A 20,371-nucleotide genomic window follows, 5' to 3' on the forward strand; every position below is an offset into this window, starting at 1 on the left:
TTTGCCTTACATATTGCGGTGCTCCTATGTTGGGTGCATATATATTTATAATTGTTATACCTTCTTCTTGGATTGATCCTTTGATCATTATGTAGTGTCCATCTTTGTCTCTTTTCACAGCCTTTATTTGAAAGTCTATTTTATCTGATATGAGTATTGTGACTCCTGCTTTCTTTTGGTTTCCGTTTGCGTGGAATATTTTTTTCCAGCCCTTCACTTTTAGTCTGTATGTGTCCCTTGTTTTGAGGTGGGTCTCTTGTAAGCAGCATATATAGGGGTCTTGCTTTTGTATCCATTCAGCCAGCCTTTGTCTTTTGGTTGGGGCATTCAACCCATTTACATTTAAGGTAATTATTGATAGGTATGGTCCCGTTGCCATTTATTTTGTTGTTTGGGGTTCACGTTTATACCACCTTTCTGTGTTTCTTGTCTAGAGAAGATCCTTTAGTATTTGTTGAAGAGCTGGTTTGGTGGTGCTGAATTCTCTCAGCTTTTGCTTGTCTGTAAAGCTTTTGAGTTCTCCTTCATATCTGAATGAGATCCTTGCTGGGTACAGTAATCTAGGTTGTAGGTTATTCTCTTTCATTACTTTAAGTATGTCCTGCCATTCCCTTCTGGCCTGAAGGGTTTCTATTGATAGATCAGCTGTTATCCTTATGGGAATCCCCTTGTGTGTTATTTGTTGTTTCTCCCTTGCTGCTTTTAATATTTGTTCTTTGTTTGACCTTTGTTAATTTGATTAATATGTGTCTTGGGGTGTTTCGCCTTGGGTTTATCCTGTTTGGGACTCTCTGGGTTTCTTGGACTTGGGTGGCTATTTCCTTCCCCATTTTAGGGAAGTTTTCAGCTATTATCTCCTCGAGTAACTTCTCATGGCCTTTCTTTTTGTCTTCTTCTTCTGGGACTCCTATGATTCGAATGTTGGGGCGTTTCACATTGTCCCAGAGGTCCCTGAGGTTGTCCTCATTTCTTTTGATTCTTTTTTCTTTTTTCCTCTCTGCTTCATTTATTTCCACCATTTTATCTTCTAACTCACTTATCCTATCTTCTGTCTCTGTTATTCTACTCATGGCTCCCTCCAGAGTGTTTTTTATCTCATTTATTTCATTATTAATTTTTAATTGACTTTTTAAAATTTCTTCTAGGTCCTTGTTAAACATTTCTTGCATCTTCTCAATCTTTGTCTCCAGGCTATTTATTTGTAACTCCATTTTGTTTTCAAGATTTTGGATCATTTTTATTATCATTATTCTAAATTCTTTTTCAGGTAGATTCCCTATTTCCTCCTCTTTTGTTTGACTTGGTGGGCTTTTTTCATGTTCCTTTACCTGTTGGGTATTTCTCTGCCTTTTCATCTTGTTTAAATTGCTGTGTCTGGAGTGGGCTTTCTGTATTCTTGTGGTCTGTGGTTCCTTTTTATTGTGGAGGTTTCACCCAGTGGGTGGGGTTGGACGATTGGTTTGTCAAGGTTTCCTGGTTAGGGAAGCTTGTGTCAGCATTCTGGTGCGTGGAATTGGATTTCTGTCTCTGGAGTGCAATGGAGTGTCCAGTAATGAGTTTTGCGATGGGTCTATGTGTTAGGTGTGACTTTTGACAGCCTGTATGTTGACACTCAGGTCTATGTTCCTGCGTTGCTAAAGAATTTGCGTGGTATGTCTTGTACTGGAGCTTATTGGCTCTTGGGTGGTGGTTGGTTTTGGTGTAGGTATGGAGGCTTTTGGATGGTCTCTTATTCCTTAATGTTCCGTGTAGTCAGGAGTTTTCTGGTTTTCTCAGGTTATGTGCTTAAGTCTCTTGCCTCTGGATTTCAGTTTTATTCTTCCAATAGTCTCAAGACTTCTCCAACTATACAGCACTGATAATAAAACTTCTAGGTTAATGGTGAAAAGATCCTCCACCGTGAGAGACAACCAGAGTTTCACAGAGTTACATGAAGAATAGGAGAGGGAGGAAGGAGATAGAGGTGAGCAGGAGGAGAAAAAGGGGACTCAAGAGGAGAGAGACAGATCTACGCAGTTATCTGTTCCCAAAGTGTTCTCCGTAACCCAGACACCCACAAAGATTCACAGAATTGGATTGGGAAGAGAAGGGGAAAGGAGGAAATAGAGGTGTTCTGAGGTAGAAAACAGAGAGTCAAAAGTGGGAGAGTAATCACCACACTCCTGAATAGAAATGGGAACTGAATATTGGATTCTTAAATGACCAAAATTTATATCACATACTGAAAAACAAAGATTAAAAATCTAGTATAGAGGTTAGACTCTTTGAAATACAATGTTTAAAAACAAAAGCAAACACACACAAAAAATTTAGAAATGTATATGAAGTTCGGTTTAAAAATAGGGTTTCTCTCTCTCTCTCTTTTTTTTTTTTGGAAAGGTTATAGTGAAATGAAAATGAAAATTAAGGAATAATAGAGGAGTATTAGAGGACTTTAAAAGGAAATAGGAGAGAAAAACAAGAAAAAGAAAAAAAAAGAAAACAAAATTTTTTTTCCCTAATTAAAAAAATTGTAAAAATATCTGAAAATGAAATTTGAGGAGTAATGGGGGAGTAATAGGGAATTTTAAAAGAAAATAAAAGAGAAAAAATAAAAAATAAAAAAAAGGAAAGAAAAAAAATTTTTTTTTAATTAAAAAATATATATGCATATATATCTAGGAATTTCTCTGGAGTTGTTGTGGTCAGTGTAGGTTCAGTTCAATTTCAGATAGCTCCTCTTTCCAGCTTACCCTTCTCAATATCTATAGGCCCCTTCCAGTGTAGTCGGTGTTACCTTCAGGGATTTTAATCTGTTGCACCCGTCCTTTCTGAAGCAGTTCCCTTTGTTTATTTGGCTTCTATTTGCCGTCTCTTCGGTGTCTAATTTCCGTCCTGACACAGGCGGGTGGAGGAGATCTCTTATTTAGGTTCGCTAGTTCAGTTCAGTCCTGCTACGGGGAGGGCGGGGCGCTGCAGACAGATACCGCTCTGTGTGGATAGCACTCACCGTGTTCTGGCCACACTGGGTTTGCCCCGCTCACGGGTGTCTGTGCTTTCGCCGTCTACACTGCTCAGGCTCCCGGCTGCTCTATATGGAGCGGGCCCTGCGTTGAGTGCGGTTCCAGTTTTCGGGTACTCCACAAAAGCGCGGATTTGGTTGCGCCTGCGTTTTGTGCCTTCCCCGGCCTGAGCGGTTCAGGCAGCCAGGGGCTTGGGCGTACTCTCCCGGGTGCAGCGCGCCTTTTCCCTCCGCGTCAAGCGGCCCATGCAGCCAGACCCTTGGGCGCACTCTCCCCGGGTACGGCGCGCTTTTCCCTCCGCGGCCCCAGCGCGCGCCACCAGTCGGGGTCTCAGGAAGTCTTTAGATAGGAACCGGAGTCCTGTTTTCAGTGTGGGAGGGGGTGGCTTCTCAGGGGCTGAGTTTGCCCTTTTCCCCTCCCCCCTGCCTCCTACCTCCAGCGGGGATGGGCCGGCTCTTCTCTGGAGTTTCTCAGTCCCTTTGTTTTGCGAACCACGGGCAGTGTGTTCGGGCCGGTTAATTTTGTCCCTTGCTATCCCACAGTTTAAAAAAGCTCACTCCGATTGCTCTCAGGGTCTTCTGGCCGGTCCTTACCCTAAGCAATGCCGCCCGCTCCTCTCCGTTCCGCCCCCGCTTGTTGCTGGCGGGTACGGGCGTCTGGGGTACTTTTCTGCTGGGAGTTGCTTTTAGGCACGTAATCTGTGGGCCTTGTTTAATTTTTCCTCCAAGTTAGATTGCCAAAAACATCCCCCAGTCTCACCAGTGCGAGGGTTTCCTGGTGATTGGAAACTTCCTCTATTAAGACTCCCTTCCCGGGACGGGTCTCCGTCCGTAGCTCTTTTGACTCCCTTTTTATCTTTTATATTTTGTCCTACCTCCCTTCGAAGACAATGGGCTGCTTTTCTGGGTGCCTGATGTCCTCTGCTAGCGATCAGAAGTTGTTTTGTGAAATTTGCTCAGCGTTCAAATGTTCTTTCCATGAATTTGTAGGGGAGAAAGTGGTCTCCCCGTCCTATTCCTCCGCCATCTTGGCTCCTCCCCCTCCTTATTTGCTTTCATTACCGTGTAGGACATAGGTCAGACTTCCCAGGTAGTGCTAGCAGTAAAGAACCTGCCTGCCAATGCAGGAGGTATAAGAGACGCGGGTTCAATTCATGGGTCTAGAAGATCCCCTGGAGGAGGGCATGGCAACCCACTCCAGTATTCTTGCCTGGGCAATCCCAAGGACAAAGGAGCCTAGTGGGCCACAGTCCATGCAGTCGCAAAGAGTCAGACACGACTGAGTGACCTGATGACAGAAGGACGCACGCACGCACACAAGACACAGTTCATTCTCATCAGCACTGTTAGGTGGCCCTGATCACCTCTTACATGCTCTGAATAAACTCCCCAGTCGCTGGGGAGTGACCTAAGATTTGAGCGGAACTAATGAATGCCAAAGCCTTTGACTGTGTGGATCACAATAAACTGTGGAAAATTCTGAAAAAGATGGAAATACCAGGCCACCTGACCTGCCTCTTGAGAAACCTATATGCAGGTCAGGTGGCAACAGTTAGAACGGGACATGGACCAACAGACTGGTTCCAAGTAGGGAAAGGAATACGTCAAGGCTGTATATTGTCACCCTGCTTATTTAACTTATATGCAGAGTACATCATGAGAAACGCTGGGCTGGAAGAAGCACAAGCTGGAATCAAGATTACCAGAAGAAATATCAATAACCTCAGATATGCAGATAACCCCACCCTTATGGCCGAAAGTGAAGAGGAACTAAAAAGCCTCTTGATGAAAGTGAAAGAGAAGAGTGAAAAAGTTGGCTTAAAGCTCAACATTCAGAAAACTAAGATCATGGCATCTGGTCCCATCACCTCATGGGAAATAGATGGGGAAACAGTGGAAACAGTGTCAGACTTTATTTCAGGGGGCTCCAAAATCACTGCAAATGGTGACTGCAGCCATGAAATTAAAAAGACGCCTACTCCTTGGAAGGAAAGTTATGACCAACCTAAATAGCATATTAAAAAGCAGAGACATTACTTTGCCAACAAAGGTCCGTCTGATCAAGGCTATGGCTTTTCCAGTGGTCATGTATGGATGTGAGAGTTGAACTGTGAAGAAAGCTGAGTGCCAAAAAATTGATGCTTTTGAACTGTGGTGTTGGAGAAGACTCTTGAGAGTCCCTTGGACTGCAAGGAGACCCAACCAGTCCATCCTAAAGCAGATCAGTCCTGGGTGTTCACTGGAAGGACTGATGCTGAGGCTGAAACTCCAATACTTTGGCCACCTCATGCGAAGAGTTGACTCATTGGAAAAGACCCTGATGCTGGGAGGGATTGGAGGCAGGAGGAGAAAGGGACAACAGAGGATGAGATGGCTGGATGGCATCACCGACTCGATGGGCATGAGTTTGAGTAAACTCCGGAAGGAGTTGTGATGGACAGGGAGGCCTGGCGTGCTGCGATTCATGGGGTCTCAAAGAGTCAGACACGACTGAACGATTGAACTGACTGAAGCTTAGAGAGCTTGAACAATTAGAGGGTTACTCGTAGAAGCCAAATGAATGGCCTGAATTCAAACCTAGATCTCCTTTACTACAAAGTAAACATTTCCTTTCAAATATTGTGTTAATACTTTGTCTTTCCAGCTATGAATGTGACATGTATCTTTACCTATTTCACAGAAACCTAACACTGTGCTTCAGTGAAGGTTTAAGCCAAGGGAGGAGAAAGAACTCACCTGGGTTTAATAGTAGTTGTTATTTCAGTCTCTCAGTTGTGTCCAACTCTGCGACCCCATGGAGTGCAGCTCCCCAGGCTCTTCTGCCCATAGGCTTCTCCAGGCGAGAATATGGGAGTGGGTTGCCACGTCCTCCTCCAGATGGTGATCAAATATTCTCCCCTCAATATCTAAACATCTGGCTATGAGTTGCTGTGGGTGGCAGTGTGGGCTCCCTGCGTTGTGAGGTCACCTCTCAGCTACTCAGCTCAGTCCTCACAGGAGAAGAAAGCAACTGCCCTCCTGGTCAAGCCACTGGTTTGTGACATTTTTAAGTAACCATGTGCTCTCCTAATCTATATAGAAAGGAGAGCAATGCATACAGTATCGCCCCAAAGATGCCCACCCCTGAATGATCTAAAGGTTCTCTAAAAATCAAACCTAAGTGAATGCAAGTGTCATTTTTACTCTTATTGTTTTAACCAGGAGGAGAGGGAGTTAATTTCCAGTTGATCAAAGCATCACCTTGTGAAGAAGATGTGAAAGTGTGTAGAGAGCGTGTGTGCTGGGCTTGAGTTTGGGGTACACAGAAAGATGGCAAATAAATTTTGCATATTTTATTATTTAGCCTCGGGCAAGTTTTATAAATAGATAACATTTTTCCGTTCAGTAAACTGAACTGTCATGATAAGCAGAGTGTTACAGAGACTTTTTTTATATGCACTGACTGAAACATTCTGGAAATTATTTAAATAATTTAAATCCAAATGTGTTTGCACCGGTGCTTTCTGTTCAGTCTTATATAACCATCCGTTCAGGTCTCCACCTGAGCATGCCCCCATGTGTGTGCAAGTGCGGAAGGGCCTTGTTTTCATCTTGTCAACCTCGTGACAAATAAATCATTCTGAGAGAAATAGTATTTCCATAGGCAGCAGCATGCATCTGCTCCCCTGGTTTGGGTTCTAAAGATGAAGTTTAATCAACAGGAAGTGGTGCTATTGTCAGCATAATTAACAAGAGTAGTTTCAGCTAACTCTGAAGGGTTAGATTTAATTGCAGAAGGCCAGACCTTCGAGCAGAGGCCAGGTCTGAGACCTGGGACGTGTAGGTGGCACTCTGGGGGCACTTGGGAATGTTCACTCCTCTCCCACTACTCATGGCCTGGGACGACAGACTGGCACTGTTCCTTGGGTCACATCTGTAATAATTGTAGAAACAGGTTTTCTGAGGCCAGGACTTTTCCATGTTGTGTAGCTCATCTCTGAACTGGTTATGGGGATTCCAAGTTGATCAGGAATGGGGGGGGGGGGGGTCACACTTACACACTGTGATTCTGTAAACATCAAAGTTAATTTTTCCTTATCCACCCAGGCTTCTTATGTTTTGCTTTTCTCATCTCTATATTTTAAATTATGAGGTTTTTAAAGAATCATACTTTAAGGAATTAATTTTAACAAAGGCTTTATTTTTTTCCTTATAAGACATACTAATAATGCAATGTCTGAAAAAAATCTCACTGAAATGGGGGAGGGGAAAAGGTGTTGACACTAGTCATTTTGAAAATGGGCATAGCTTATAATATTAAAGGCAAAATAAATTGTACTCTAGGTGATGAAGTTGTTCCCCACAGGGATATGTGTTAACAGCTCCTGTGTGACTGTTCCTATACAACCAGGCAGGTGAATGGTCGGTCCCTGGTGAGTGGGGATCTACAGGAAGACAAGGGAAGAGATTAGGATGGTCCCTGTGTTCATGCATTAGAGGCAGGAACATCACTGAGAGCTCATATGTGACTTAACAAAGATACAGATGGTTGCCCATGGAAACCTTTATAAACACCTGTCCGCTAACCTGGGTTATCGTATGCACATGTGTTCCCTGCTCTGTCAGCTGAGAGGGCCTGAGTAAATGATAAATAAATAGGTGGGGAGAATAGATGCACTCACTGTGCAGAGCAATTCCAAGTGATTCATGTGGATTCTCTGCTCTTAGAATAGCCTGGGCTGTTGAGAGTGACTGGGCTCCAGAGTGCAGTGTGGAACACAGGACAAAAAAAGATAAGTCAGTAACATTTATCTTTTTCTGACTTTCTTGAGGTACAGTTAACAAATAAAAATATAAGATACTTAAAATGTACATTGTGATGATTTGATGTATTCACAAATAAATACATTGTGAAAGAAAAAAAAAAAAAGAAGAACTGACAACAAGGAGATCTGACCAACATCTGTCATCCAGACCCTCAGTCAGCCTCAGCAGCGTGTGGACGTGTGGACGGGGTGATTCCCTGATGTGAGATGGTCAAGTGGCACTTATCTCTGGGCATCCTCTCCAAAACCCACGACCCCACCGCCATCATGAAACAAACATCAGAGTAATCCCAATGGAATAACATGCTACAAATTACCAGTAATCCTCAAGACTGTCCAAGTCATTAAAAAAAGGAAAGTCTGAGAAATGGTCACAGGCCGGTGGAGTATAAGGAGACGGGGTAATTAAACCTCATGTGTCATCTGGGATGGGATACTGGAAACTGTAGAGGATGACAGGGAAACCAAGAGCATCTGAAAGAAGTAGGGGCTGATTAACAATAATGCAACAGCATTGGTTCATTAGTTGTAACAGTGTTACATGACATATGCCATACTAATGCAGGCGTCCATAAACATGCTGACACAAGGGTATGCAGGAAGCCTCTGTGCTATTTCTACAGTATCACTGTAAATCTAAAACCATTCTAATATAACAGTTTATACAGAAAACGTTCTCAGAAATTTTTTAACACATAAATTCGTATGATTTTTGCTCCAGTTTTTATGTTTATAATCACTGAAAATTGTTTTATGAAAGCTATGGAATTTATGCCACGGATGCTGAAGCTGAAGCTCCAATACTTTGGCCACCTGACGCAAAGAGCCAACTCACTGAAAAAAACCCTGATGCTGGGAAAGATTGAAGGCAGGAGAAGTGGGCAACAGAGGATGAGATGGTTGGATGGCATCACTGACCCAGTGGACATGAATTTGAGCAAACTCTGGGATATGATGAAGGACAGGGAAGCCTGGTGTGCCGCAGTCCATGGGGTCATAGAGAATTGGACACAACTTAGTAACCACAAAACAACAATATGAAATTTATGTTAACTAGTAATTGTTTTGAATATCATACTAATTTTTTTATTAAAAAATACTTGATATTATTACCAGATATTTTCATTAAGGCTAATAGAAAATTAAGGGAAAAAAGGAAGATGTGTTAAAATGGTTGAGAAAGTGTTAAGAAGGCACAGATATACTCCCTGCTGAACTATGAGTTTAAGTTTAGATAGTTTAACCAAAACGCCCTCATGCCTATTTCTCTGGCTGCATTTAGAAGCAGGAAATTGGTTCTAGAGACACTGTGTTTTTATATAATCAATAAATACTGAAATGCTCCTACTTTTAAAGATAAGAAACAACTATATATCAGAGATGGCAATAAGTAGATATTTGCAGCTCTTTCAAATACAATCTTGAAAAGCAATTTTGAAAAATAATAAATTAATGACAAAATTTCCATGGACAAAATATGTAATTCATGTCATCAAGTTATAATTTCATCAAATTGCCCTTTTATTTGCTAACAATTTAGTCTTACCTAAGTTTACTAATATCAACTTCCTTATGCTTTCCAGTCAAACCAAACCAGGCTCACAATCCACAAGACTTATATTTATGGAAAATAATATATTATGTGGCATGTTCAATTCTACTGAAAATGGGCCATCTCTTTTCTTTCAAAGGCAACAGTGATGACCTAGTGGCAACGTACTCTGTTCCACTCACACATACTTATCAAGTGCTCATCAATCTCACACAACAGAAAATGAGAAAGAGGACTAGAGAGTTTACTGTTGCAAAGGTGGAGAGGAGCAGTAATTTGAATTGTATCAAATCTTCTGTTTTGGAACGCACCATGTATTTTACTTTGAAATCTCATTTACCTAAAGGGTTATATTTTAACTCCACATTTTTTAAACTGACAGGGTGTCAATTTTCTATGATGACTCTTAGTTTTAAGTTTATCACATACTTAAAGGAAAACTGTCTAAAGTATTTAAAATGAAACAAGACAGGATTTCTGAGTATTTAAGTCTATGCCTATCTTTTAGATATTACAGTGACCACTAGAAGTATCTGTACTGGATATTTCATACATCAATTTATCTTATTATTTCTCTGATAAATAACTTGCTTCCTTACTTCACACTGTGAATCAAATGTTAAGTTCCAGAGACAATTATTCATGCATGTAGCTTCTTAACTGAAAAGAGAAAGACTTGTCAACCTTTTTTTCAAGAGATAACCACATTATAGACAACTTGTAATTGTTCCTGTTGAAGTTTCCTCCCCAGAAGACCTTGGTTAAATTCCTGGGTCAGGAAGATCCACTGGAGAATGGATAGGCTACCCACTCCAGTATTTCTGGGTTTCCCTGGTGGCTCAGCTGGTAAAGAATCTGTCTGCAGTGCCGGAGACCTGGGTTCTATTCCTGGGTTGGGAAGATCCCCTGGAGAAGAGAAAGGCTACCCACTCTAGTATTCTGGCCTAGAGAAGAGAATTCCATGGACTGTATAGTCCATGGGATCACAAAGACTCAGACATGACTGAGAGACTTTCACTTCACTTCACTTCCCCAGTTGCAAAGTACGGTTCAGAGTGGATGGTGGGGATGAGCCCCCTGGAGAGAGGGGCTCATGCTGCCCTGGATCCCATCCGGGTGCTGAGTGGAGGGAGAGGGACCTGGACGTGTGCATCTTTGCCCCGCCGTGGCAGGGGGTTCACACTTCACAGGAGCCGAGGGAGACGGCCTATCGCCTCCTCCTGTCTCATCCTTCCGTCCTCACAGGGGTTGTGGACACAGGCTCCCCCACAGGACCCGATGCCTCCTCTCTCGTACTGGTTGCAGTCTCCTCTGACACTCGGTGCTGTGCTTGACGGCCTCTCTCCGTCTTTTTCAGACGACATCCTGTGGGTGCCGTAGCACATGGATTTCCGGACTGCCTGTGAGGAGGTAAGTCCCACGCCTTTCTGCTTTTTGATTAGGGAGCTGGGGGTGGGCACTGGCCCTCCTTCATGTCCATGGTGCCTGGCCTGCAGCAGAGGGGTGGGTGAGGGCCCTCATCGGGTCCAGAGCACAACCTGTCTCTGAGAGACTGGAAGACATGGAGGGTCTGTGAAGTCTTGGACTTCTTCCTACAAGAAGGGAGCATGTTTCCTTGGATCGAGCTGTCCTCCTCCCTAAACTGTGCGCTGAAGGCTTCAGAAAGTGGAAGCCTTTAAACTAATTCTTTTCACATAAATGGTTAGATTCCACTATTCTTTCACTATTTTGGTGATGTTTAACTATTAATATTGGTGATTCTGACTCTGTGGAGCTGCCATCATGTTCTGTGTGAGCTAAAGTGATGCATTGCTCTGTCAAGGGTGTTAAAGGCTGCTCAAGTGTGCAGTCAACAGTGCGTGAACTTGGGCCCTCAGAGAAGGCAATGACTCTATTTTAGGAAGAAAGATTATCTTTTCATGTGACATTCAAGGCATTGTCTTTGCGCTCTTCAGGCAAAAGGCGAATATTCATATGTTGAAATATGTCATATTTGCTAATGTATAAATAACCAAAGAAAACACCTTTCAGTTCATACTTTTTAAAAAAGGTAAATTATTGTTTTATTTTTAATTAATTAGTTTATTTTAATTGGAAGATAATTATTTTACAATACTGTGGTGTTTTTTGCCACACATCAACATGAATCAGTGACAGGTGCACATGTGTCCCCTGTGCTTTTTTTTTTATTCATATGTTTTTTAAAAAGGTAAATTATTGTTCTAGAAGCTTAAACTTAGATGCATAAATTTTAATCCTGTGTCATTTTTAGTTGTAAATGTAGTACATGGTATCATACACCATGGGTTTTCCAGGCAGTTCAGTGGTAAAAAAAAAAATCCACCTGCCAAACAGGAGACTCAGGTTCAATCCCTGAGTTGGGAAGACCCGCTACAGGAGAGCATGGCAGCCCACTCCAGTATTCTTGCCTGGAGAATCCCATGGGCAGAGGAGCCTGGAGGGCTATAGACCATGGAGTCGCAAAGAGTAGGATCTGACTTAGCAAGTAACTGAACAACAAGGTATTCTTAATTTTGAATGAGTGTAGTAACGCTACCATTTCCATTGAAGTGTTGCCTGAGTTCTGGGCAGTGAAGCCCTCATCAGTCTCAACACGTGTTGTGTGAATGAGGCAGCCATGAAACACCTCAGAGACTCCCGTGGTAGAGACTGGACAGTGGGCAGTGTTTCTAATGCACAGCTCACCTGGACTTGAGCTGACAAAATATTGATTCCTGGATGGGTTCTTAGACAGAAAGTTTTGATTCACTGATTTGAAGCAGATATCAAATCCCCTTATGTTTCAGCTGTATGTTACACCAGTGATACCTTCGCGGTTCTCGCTCCCTTGCTTCTGTAGTCAACTTTCCTGCTCTTTGGCGCGGATCCCTTGAGGGTGCTGCCATTCTGACACCCCCAGAGTGGAGCAGCTTCTTAGAGCTGTCAGAGCAGTTTCCATGTGTCTCCCACCTGCTGGCTGGGCCGGAAGGGCTACTGGACGATATGATGCTCTGAAGATGAGCAAATCACCTCGAAGATGGGCCGAAATCAGAGCTTGCCAGAAATCCGGTCTTAGAACTTTTCCATGGACTGACACGTAAAGACACTCTAGCCTGTCTCTCACTCTGCAGAGAAGCAGATTGAGAGATTTTATGAAATGCTGAAAAATGCAACAAAAGACCCGGGCACTGGGAAAGATTGAAGGCAAAAGGAGAAGAGGACAGCAGAGAATGAGATTGTTAGCTAGCATCACTGACACAATGGACATGGACTTGAGCAAACTCCGGAACATGTGAAGGACAGGAAGCCTGGCACGCTGCTGTTCATAGGGTCACAAAGAGTCGGACATGACTGAGTGACTGAACAGCAACATGAAACGCTGAGCTCCATTTAATGGATTCAGCAAAAGCAAAACCATAATGTGCCACTTGGAAAGTCTCAGTTTTGTCCTTTTTCTAAAGTCCTGCATCACTGAAAATTTTATCAAAATAAAGTAAACTTATTTTCTCTTGACTGCCAATAAACTACTAACAATGAAATTTTGATATTCATGTCCATAAAGAGATTTACTTAGAATGTTGCCCTACAAATGCCATGATATCTCTTCTTTGTGAAGAAATAGAAATATGGCTAGATAAGTTTCATGTAGACATCTTACTTATCTAATACAGACTGTTTTTGAGAAGGAGGGTTATTTATTATTTAAAAAATTCTTCTCTTAAGAAGAAAAAGTTGTAATTATTTTTAAGGAATTGGCATTCAGTAATCTGAAAAGAAGCAAAAATTAAGAGAGAATACAATAAGGACAAATGCAAACCCACAATGCAGAAGAAGCAGTGTATGCACAGCCAGGTATGATTACTACTTCTTTGCCTTAAAAGTGTCATCAAAACGTGCAGTAGTAGGTCCACATTCCCTTTTCAGTCCAGGCTGTCCTCATGGTTCACCTTCACATCCGTCCTCCTTAAGATGTCATAGGTGTTAATGTGAAAATACATGCTCCTTTATAACACATACTTACTAATTTAATAATTTCTGCCTATATGTAATTTGATTAGTCTCTCATATAATAAAATATAATATGTGACTGATTCAATCAATAAATATTGAAAGAAACTCTACTATGAGTAAAACACTGTACTAGGTCCTATAGATTGATAATCCTTAAAAGTGAAAACAGTAATAACTTGCTAAGATTTTCTAGAGATAATAGTATATATAGTGAAGTCAAATGATGTGACATGGAGCTAAATGTTATGGTGTCACTACATGTGACACCTAAATACAACACTGACTGACTTTTAGGTGAATGTTCTTACCTGACGAAGGCTCTGAGCTCCAAGAAGTAAGGACTTGCCTTTGGATTGGATCACAGCCTTGTCTAACTCAATGAAACTATGAGCCATGCTGTATAGGGCCACCCAAGATGGAGGGGTCATAGTGGAGATTTCTGACAAAATGTGGTCCACTGGAGAAGGGAATGGCAAACCACCTCAATACTTTTGCCTTGAGAACCCCATGAACAGTATGAAAAAGCAAAAAGATATGACATTGAAAGATGAGCTCCCCTACTTGGTAGGTGCCAAATATGCTACTAGAGATGAGTGGAGAAGTAACTCCAGAAAGAATGAAGAGATGGAGCCAAAGCAAAAACAATGCCCAGCTGTGGATGTGACTGGTCTTGGAAGTAAAGTTCGATGCTGTACTGAACAATATTGCATAGGAACCTGAAATGTTAGGTCCATGAGTCAAAGTAAATTGGAGGTGGTCAAACAGGAGATGGCAAGAGTGAGCATCAATATTTTAGGAATCAGTGAACTATAATGGACTGGAATGGGTGAATTTAACTCAGGTGACCATTGTGTCTCCTACTGTGGGCAAGAATCCCTTAGAAGAAATGGAGTAGCCCTCATAGTCAACAAAGGCCTTTGGATGGAAGGGCCTCTGAAGGCTTCAAGGAGCTGCACTTCTTGTATAAGAGCTTGAAAGGTGGCTGGAAGTTAGCAGAGGAGGAGGCCGGGTCAGACACACTGCAGCAAGGAAGGGAGGGGATGAAATGAGGCTAGAAGCATCTTGTGTGGGCGACACTTGGTACGATCAGTTCTGCTGCCACAGACAGAGCCACACAAGGGGCTCACATATCACACACATATCACTCACAACTGCAGGCTTAAGGAACAGATAACTTACACTCAGCAACCAAAACAAAGAAATAGGAAGACTGAAAGACTACTGGCCGTGCATGTGGTGGTCTCCACCTGGCTTTGTGCAGTTTCTTCTGTCATCTTGCAGATACTACCTTTCAGGGTGAAAGGGATATAGATATTAAAGTTTAATGAAAACACAATTTGTGTTCTTTCAGGGCCTAGAACCTGGACTTAAGAGGTTTTCTATTTCACGTAGGAAGTCAGTGACAGTCTACTTTTTGAATTTCCAAAAGTACTTGATTTATGCTAAGCACACATTCTTAATAAGTTTACCTGTGAGGTGTGTTTTTAGAACAAAGAGTAAATCAATGTAAATTCATGAACACACTTCATTAATTCACAGAAAAGAAATCAATGACCAGATGCTTAAAAGCATTGCCTTTTGAGTAACGAAGAGGCATTGCTTTTTAGTATTCCTCCAAGGAAACAGACATCAGTGTAGGGTTTGCAAAGTCCAGTGCAAGGTAGGATCATCCATGAGGGACAGGATGGATGATCCTCAAAGGCCTCAAAGGCCTCATACCCTCAAAGGCCATGTCGTTTTTCAGATATTATAATCACACACTGTGCTTGTAGGTTATATGCAGCACATGCATGTCCTCATGCAGGTGTGATGTAACCACAAGTTAAAAAGGTTGAAGACAAACAACTCTTATGTTAATAAAGAAAAAGAAGATGGTTGCAGGTCCTGAGTTTATGCTAAAATGTGGGACTGGTCATTATTTGGGTGAGTTTTTATTCTTGAACAACCTGGGTCCCCAAACCTGTAAAGGCTTTGCAGCCAGGGCTGGTTTAGTTCATGCTGAGCAGGCAGCACTCTCAGGTGCTGTTTCCCCATTCTCGACCCCCAAGACTGTGTGGGGGACAAGGGCATGTGGATCCAGCCCTCCCACCCCATATTGGCTCATGTCTTTAGCTTCCAGCCCAGCTTGGCAGGAAGGGCGTCCCTCAGGCCCAGAGTGGCTTCTGCAGCCACTTGCCATCACTCTGATCCAAGAAGCACCACTATTCAAGACTGAGTTCTTTCCAGAGCTTTGGTGAAAGACATTGATAGCCCTGTCATTGTGTACAGGAAGATGGGGAGGTATCTTTATAGATATCTCTGCTGGAGGACACTAGGCCAGGAGTCGGAGGCCCAGGTTCAGACTCCACCTCCTGCCTGTCTCCACACCTCTGCTTTTGTCCCATCTGCCAGAACCACTGGGGGACCAAAGTCAAGTGAATAAATGAATACATCTGGGCACACAGTCAGCTTTATATAGTGAATGAACTGTGTGCCCGCCTTCCACAGTGATGATGCCAATCCAGCAAGCTGCTCTGAGCCAGGAGAGTGTCTGAAATGGATATTACCCATCTTCTTGCAGCTATTGAAGCAGCTCTGGGCCTGACACATCTGTTCGGCCCCCAGAGTCTCCTGCCCAAGGTCTATGTTTCTGCCAACAGTAACTGTGTTCTCACTTTCCCAGTCTCCATCCACCTTCTCCTCTGGTCTAAGAAGTAGACTTATAAGACCCTACTCTAAGTGTATTGAGCAGTGCCAACCTGCAGGGAACACGGTACAGGGACCTTGACCCACCTCCTGAAACTTCTTCTGGTTTGGCCCCTGTCAAACTCCATGAGCTCCACCTGTCAAACTCCATGGGCTCCACATCAGGGCTGTGTTCTTCATCACATGGACTCTGCATTCTCATGCTTCTATATTTTTACTCAAATTTCCCCCTTTTGGATAAAATAACTTTTGCCTTCTCTACTTACTGTTTTCTCAACTTATTTTTTCAAGACAAGCCACCTCTTTCTGTCCACAAAGCCTTCTCTCCCACGCCTTCACTCATGAATAGCTAATTCATTCCTCTACATTTCTCCCATATAAGTGCTGAAACATCATATTGCACCTTATTTGTATACTTGGATGAGTAGGAATATTATAAGCCCAGAGATTATCATCTAATTGGTGTCTGACTCTGTGTTAGTTACATTGTATTTGAAAAACAAATGCATCTGTGGGATTTTTAAAGTAATTTCATGTCCATGAGCTGTATTTTCATAATAGAGTATATGTAGCATTTATATGGAAATACATATTTTAATGTGAATTTATTGTTAGTTTCATTATCTCTCAGTTTGTCATTTTCTCCAAATAGAAATTTATTGGTATATATATTTATGGCGTATATATTACATTCTAATAGAAGCTGCCTCATTCTTTATCTCCCGTCACTCTTGTGCTCTGAGGAGCCCAGCACGGTTCTAGGTTCGCATTCTGCTTTCTGGACAACAGTCCAGTAATTAGGGGCCATCGCACATATTGTTTGAGTGGATGGAAATGTGACCACATCAGAAATGTGATGAGAGAAATCTCCGAGCTGTGCTTTAGTTCCTTAAGCTTTCCCTGGATGATCTTCAATCTCTCTTTGATGTGAGACAATAATGTGTTTATAGGGTCTTAGGGAAAAGCCCCTCTTTCCTCCTCAAATTGAGGCAGAGCTTTATCTGTGAGTGCCAGCTAGTCCGTGATTCTGCTAGGGGAATGGTGTGGAATGTTCTGTCCATTGAAAAACCATCAAACGCACCCAGTTAAATTCCCCGGGCTTTGATGTCATCTCCTCCCTTTTTCTCCCGAGCATTTCAGGCAGTCTGATATCCGCCCCTGGCCAAGATCACATTGTAAGCATGAGAGAATTTGCCTTGTGAAAAATATAGAAAACGTGTGTTCTGTATTAAAGAAAATAAATTTTGCTTTTGGTGAAATATCAATACTTTTGTCTTCTAGACATACACACTCGAGCTGAGATCTGGGGGGATTAATGGTTATGATTTATGGGGGCCCAGCTGTGTGTGGTCTCAGAGGAGACAGTATGACCATCACAGTTCCTGGAAAAAATTGCTTTTCCTTAAAAGACATTATAACATTTACAGAATAATTATAGGCCAATCTAACCACATATAATAAAGGGCATAATGGTGTGTATCCCACGTGGAATAAAACAGCTTACAGAAAATTCTCCCTAGAAGCCACGATGTCTCAGTATATTCTCGTCAATGTTGTGAAAATCTCTTAAAGAAACAAACCCCTAATAATCCATGTGTAATTTATATTCCAAGAGAAAGTCCAGTATTATTTACCTGGGATTTCTTGCTACTTAAATACTAAGGATAAAAATATATTTCTACATAATTATCCATTTATCCAAATTAAGAATGGCTCAAGGTAGTGCTAGTGGTAAAGTGCTCACCTGCCAGTGCAGGAGACATGAGAGACGCAGGTTTGATCCTTGGGTCAGGAAGATCCCTTGGGGAAGGACATCCACTCCAGTATTCTTGCCTGGAGAATCCCATGGACAGAGAAGCCTGGTGGTTTACAGTCCATGGTGTCACAGAGTCGGACATAACTGAAGATGCAGTGGGGGTGGGGTAGCGTGGGGATATGATGTTTTTTTCAGTGTAATGAAAATGGTCAGAACTTGTTTATAATGGTGGCTGTGTATTGCTCCACTAAAAACATCAAATTGAACACTTTAAGGTGTTGAATTTTGTAATATATACTGTGTGAACTGGATTTCAATAAAACCATTACAAAAAAAGCTATGTAGATTGTAAATATTAAATAAATGTTCACTATTTTTCAAATATAGCATATAAACTATAATTCTAACTTTCCAAATCTCTGTGGGGATTTTCTGATATGATCTCTATGAGGCCTACCTGGTATGACAATCTTAGACAAACTTGGACAGTTATTAAAAGCAGAGACATCACTTTGCTAAAAAAGGTCTGTATAGTCAAAGCTATGGTTTTTCCAGTACTCATGTATGGATGTCAAAGTTGGACCATAAAGAAGGCTGAGCACTGAAGAATTGATCCTTTCCAACTGTGTTCCTGGAGAAGACTCTTGAGAGCCCCTTGAACAGCAAGGAGATCAAACCAGTCAATCCTAAAGGAAATAAACCCTGAATATTCATTGGAAGGACTGATGCTGAAGCTGAAGCTCTGATATTTGGGCCACCTGATGCAAAGGCCCAACTCATTGGAAATGACCCTGATGCTGGTCAAGACTGAGGGCAGGAGGAGAAGGGGGCAACAGAGGATGAGATGGTTGGATGGCATCACTGACTCAATGAACATGAATTTGAGCAAACTCTGGGAGATGGTGAAGGACAGGGTAGCCTGGTGTGCTGCAGTCCATGGGGTTGCAAAGAGTTGGACACAACTTAGCAACTGAACAGCAGCTTGGTGTGAAATGGTAATACTTTTCTCTGTACCTGTTCTGTTTCAGGCTCATCTGACTACATTTCTTCTAGCTTTCTTGATGTTTTGCTAAAAAGGCCGTACAAATATAATCTATGAACTGAGTATAATTCTTTCTCTGTTTTGCTCTTTTTTGGCCTGAAGACAAAGACGGGGATTTGTTTGCTGCAGGATGGTAACCAGGAGCCCTTCAAAGTGCGGCTGCACCTGGCTAGGGATATCCTGATGATCCAGGAGCAGGATGTGACATGTGTGTCCGGAGAGCCTTTCTATTCCGGTGTAAGTATCTCTTCCCTCTCTTGAAGTTTTCTCATTTTTTTCTGTCTTGTGAATAAAAACATCTATTTACAGAAAATACTTAATATTTTTCCTTTACTCTCAGAGCCAGTAATTTTTGTCTACAGTGTAGTAAGCAGCGTCCTTGCATATGGATTCGTACCGGGTCCCAAGACATACAGGGGGGCCCATCTCCAGCCCGGGGTCTTGTTGACTCCGAGTTGTTACTGTGTGGCTGGAGGGACACTTGTGTTTGTGATCATGAGGGAGCGGGTTGTACCTTTCCTTCCCAAGGACTAAGGGAAAACATCACGTGGCAGTTTCCACTCTGAACTCACCTTACATCTCACGGAACCTTCAGAGGGGGGAGTCTCTGGGGAGCAGGAGGTGGTTCCTTATTCTCCCCGGGGCTTGTGGGTGGAAGATTCTGTGGACCTCACAGAGTCACGCTGGGTGCTGTGCAGGCTCTGTGTGCCCTCAGCAGTGGACACAGCAATCTGCTGCTGGCCACAGCCCCCTGGGCAGCCTCCTTACTGAAGTACAGCTCTGGAGACAGGCTGAGGGGTGTTCAGTTGTGAGGTGTTCAGGCTGAGGGGTGTTCAATTTCACCTGAGTACATTTAAAGATCTTATGAGCTTTATTCAGTGATTCTTGAGGCCTTTCCTGGTGGTGCAGTGGTAAAGAATCCACCTGCAGTGCAGGAGATGCAGGTTCAATCCCCAGGTTGGGAAGATCCCCTGGAGTAGGAAATGACAACCCACTCCAGTATTCTTGCCTGGAGAATTTCATGGACAGAGAAGCCTGATGGGCTTGGGGTTGGGCAATACTCATCTGGCAATTAGGAGGAGTTCTGTCAGCTAAAGAAAATAAGAGGTTTTCAGGGGGAGAAATGGTCAGAAAAAGTAAACTGTTCCCAAAGAAAGGCTTGTTTCTGTGAAGGTCATCCTCCTGAGGGGAGAGAGGGTCTATGGGGGAGGCGGATCATTCTAGTGCTGACAGGGGAGTTCCAGGCTGAGTGGTTAAACCAGTGACTGTCCTGGGGAGGCTGGAATTGCAGGATGGTCAATGTCAAGTTCCTGGTGACCTGGGCTTAGCACATGGGATTCCATGTGGGCCTATCAGACCCTTTTCAATAGGTGAAACTAAATTGAATGTGACAGAATACTTTTATCATAAAACTGGATGTTTTAGAGTTTATCATTCTTGTGTAATAACATCAAAGACATCATCTTAACAGTGTTGTCATGTGTGATCTCAGGGGAGAGTCACAGCATGTGAGATCCCG

General features: G+C 42.7%; 1 protein-coding gene across 6 annotated transcripts in view; it reads left to right on the forward strand.

Annotated features, from left to right (window-relative positions):
• SNTG1 (syntrophin gamma 1) overlaps positions 1-20,371 on the forward strand; it is a 391,921-nt gene that overhangs the window by 240,126 nt on the left and 131,424 nt on the right. For 5 of the 6 annotated variants that reach the window (XM_070477087.1, XM_070477085.1, XM_070477089.1 and 2 more), the window contains 2 exons: positions 10,716-10,768; positions 18,955-19,089. In XM_070477087.1, the coding sequence (XP_070333188.1) occupies positions 10,742-10,768; positions 18,955-19,089 (162 nt within the window). In that variant the 5' untranslated portion in view covers positions 10,716-10,741. The remainder of the gene's footprint in view (positions 1-10,715; positions 10,769-18,954; positions 19,090-20,371) is intronic. The other variant, XM_070477090.1, reaches the window with a different exon arrangement.

Source organism: Odocoileus virginianus, chromosome 15, assembly GCF_023699985.2.
Source record: "Odocoileus virginianus isolate 20LAN1187 ecotype Illinois chromosome 15, Ovbor_1.2, whole genome shotgun sequence".
Classification (NCBI taxonomy): Eukaryota; Metazoa; Chordata; class Mammalia; order Artiodactyla; family Cervidae; genus Odocoileus; species Odocoileus virginianus.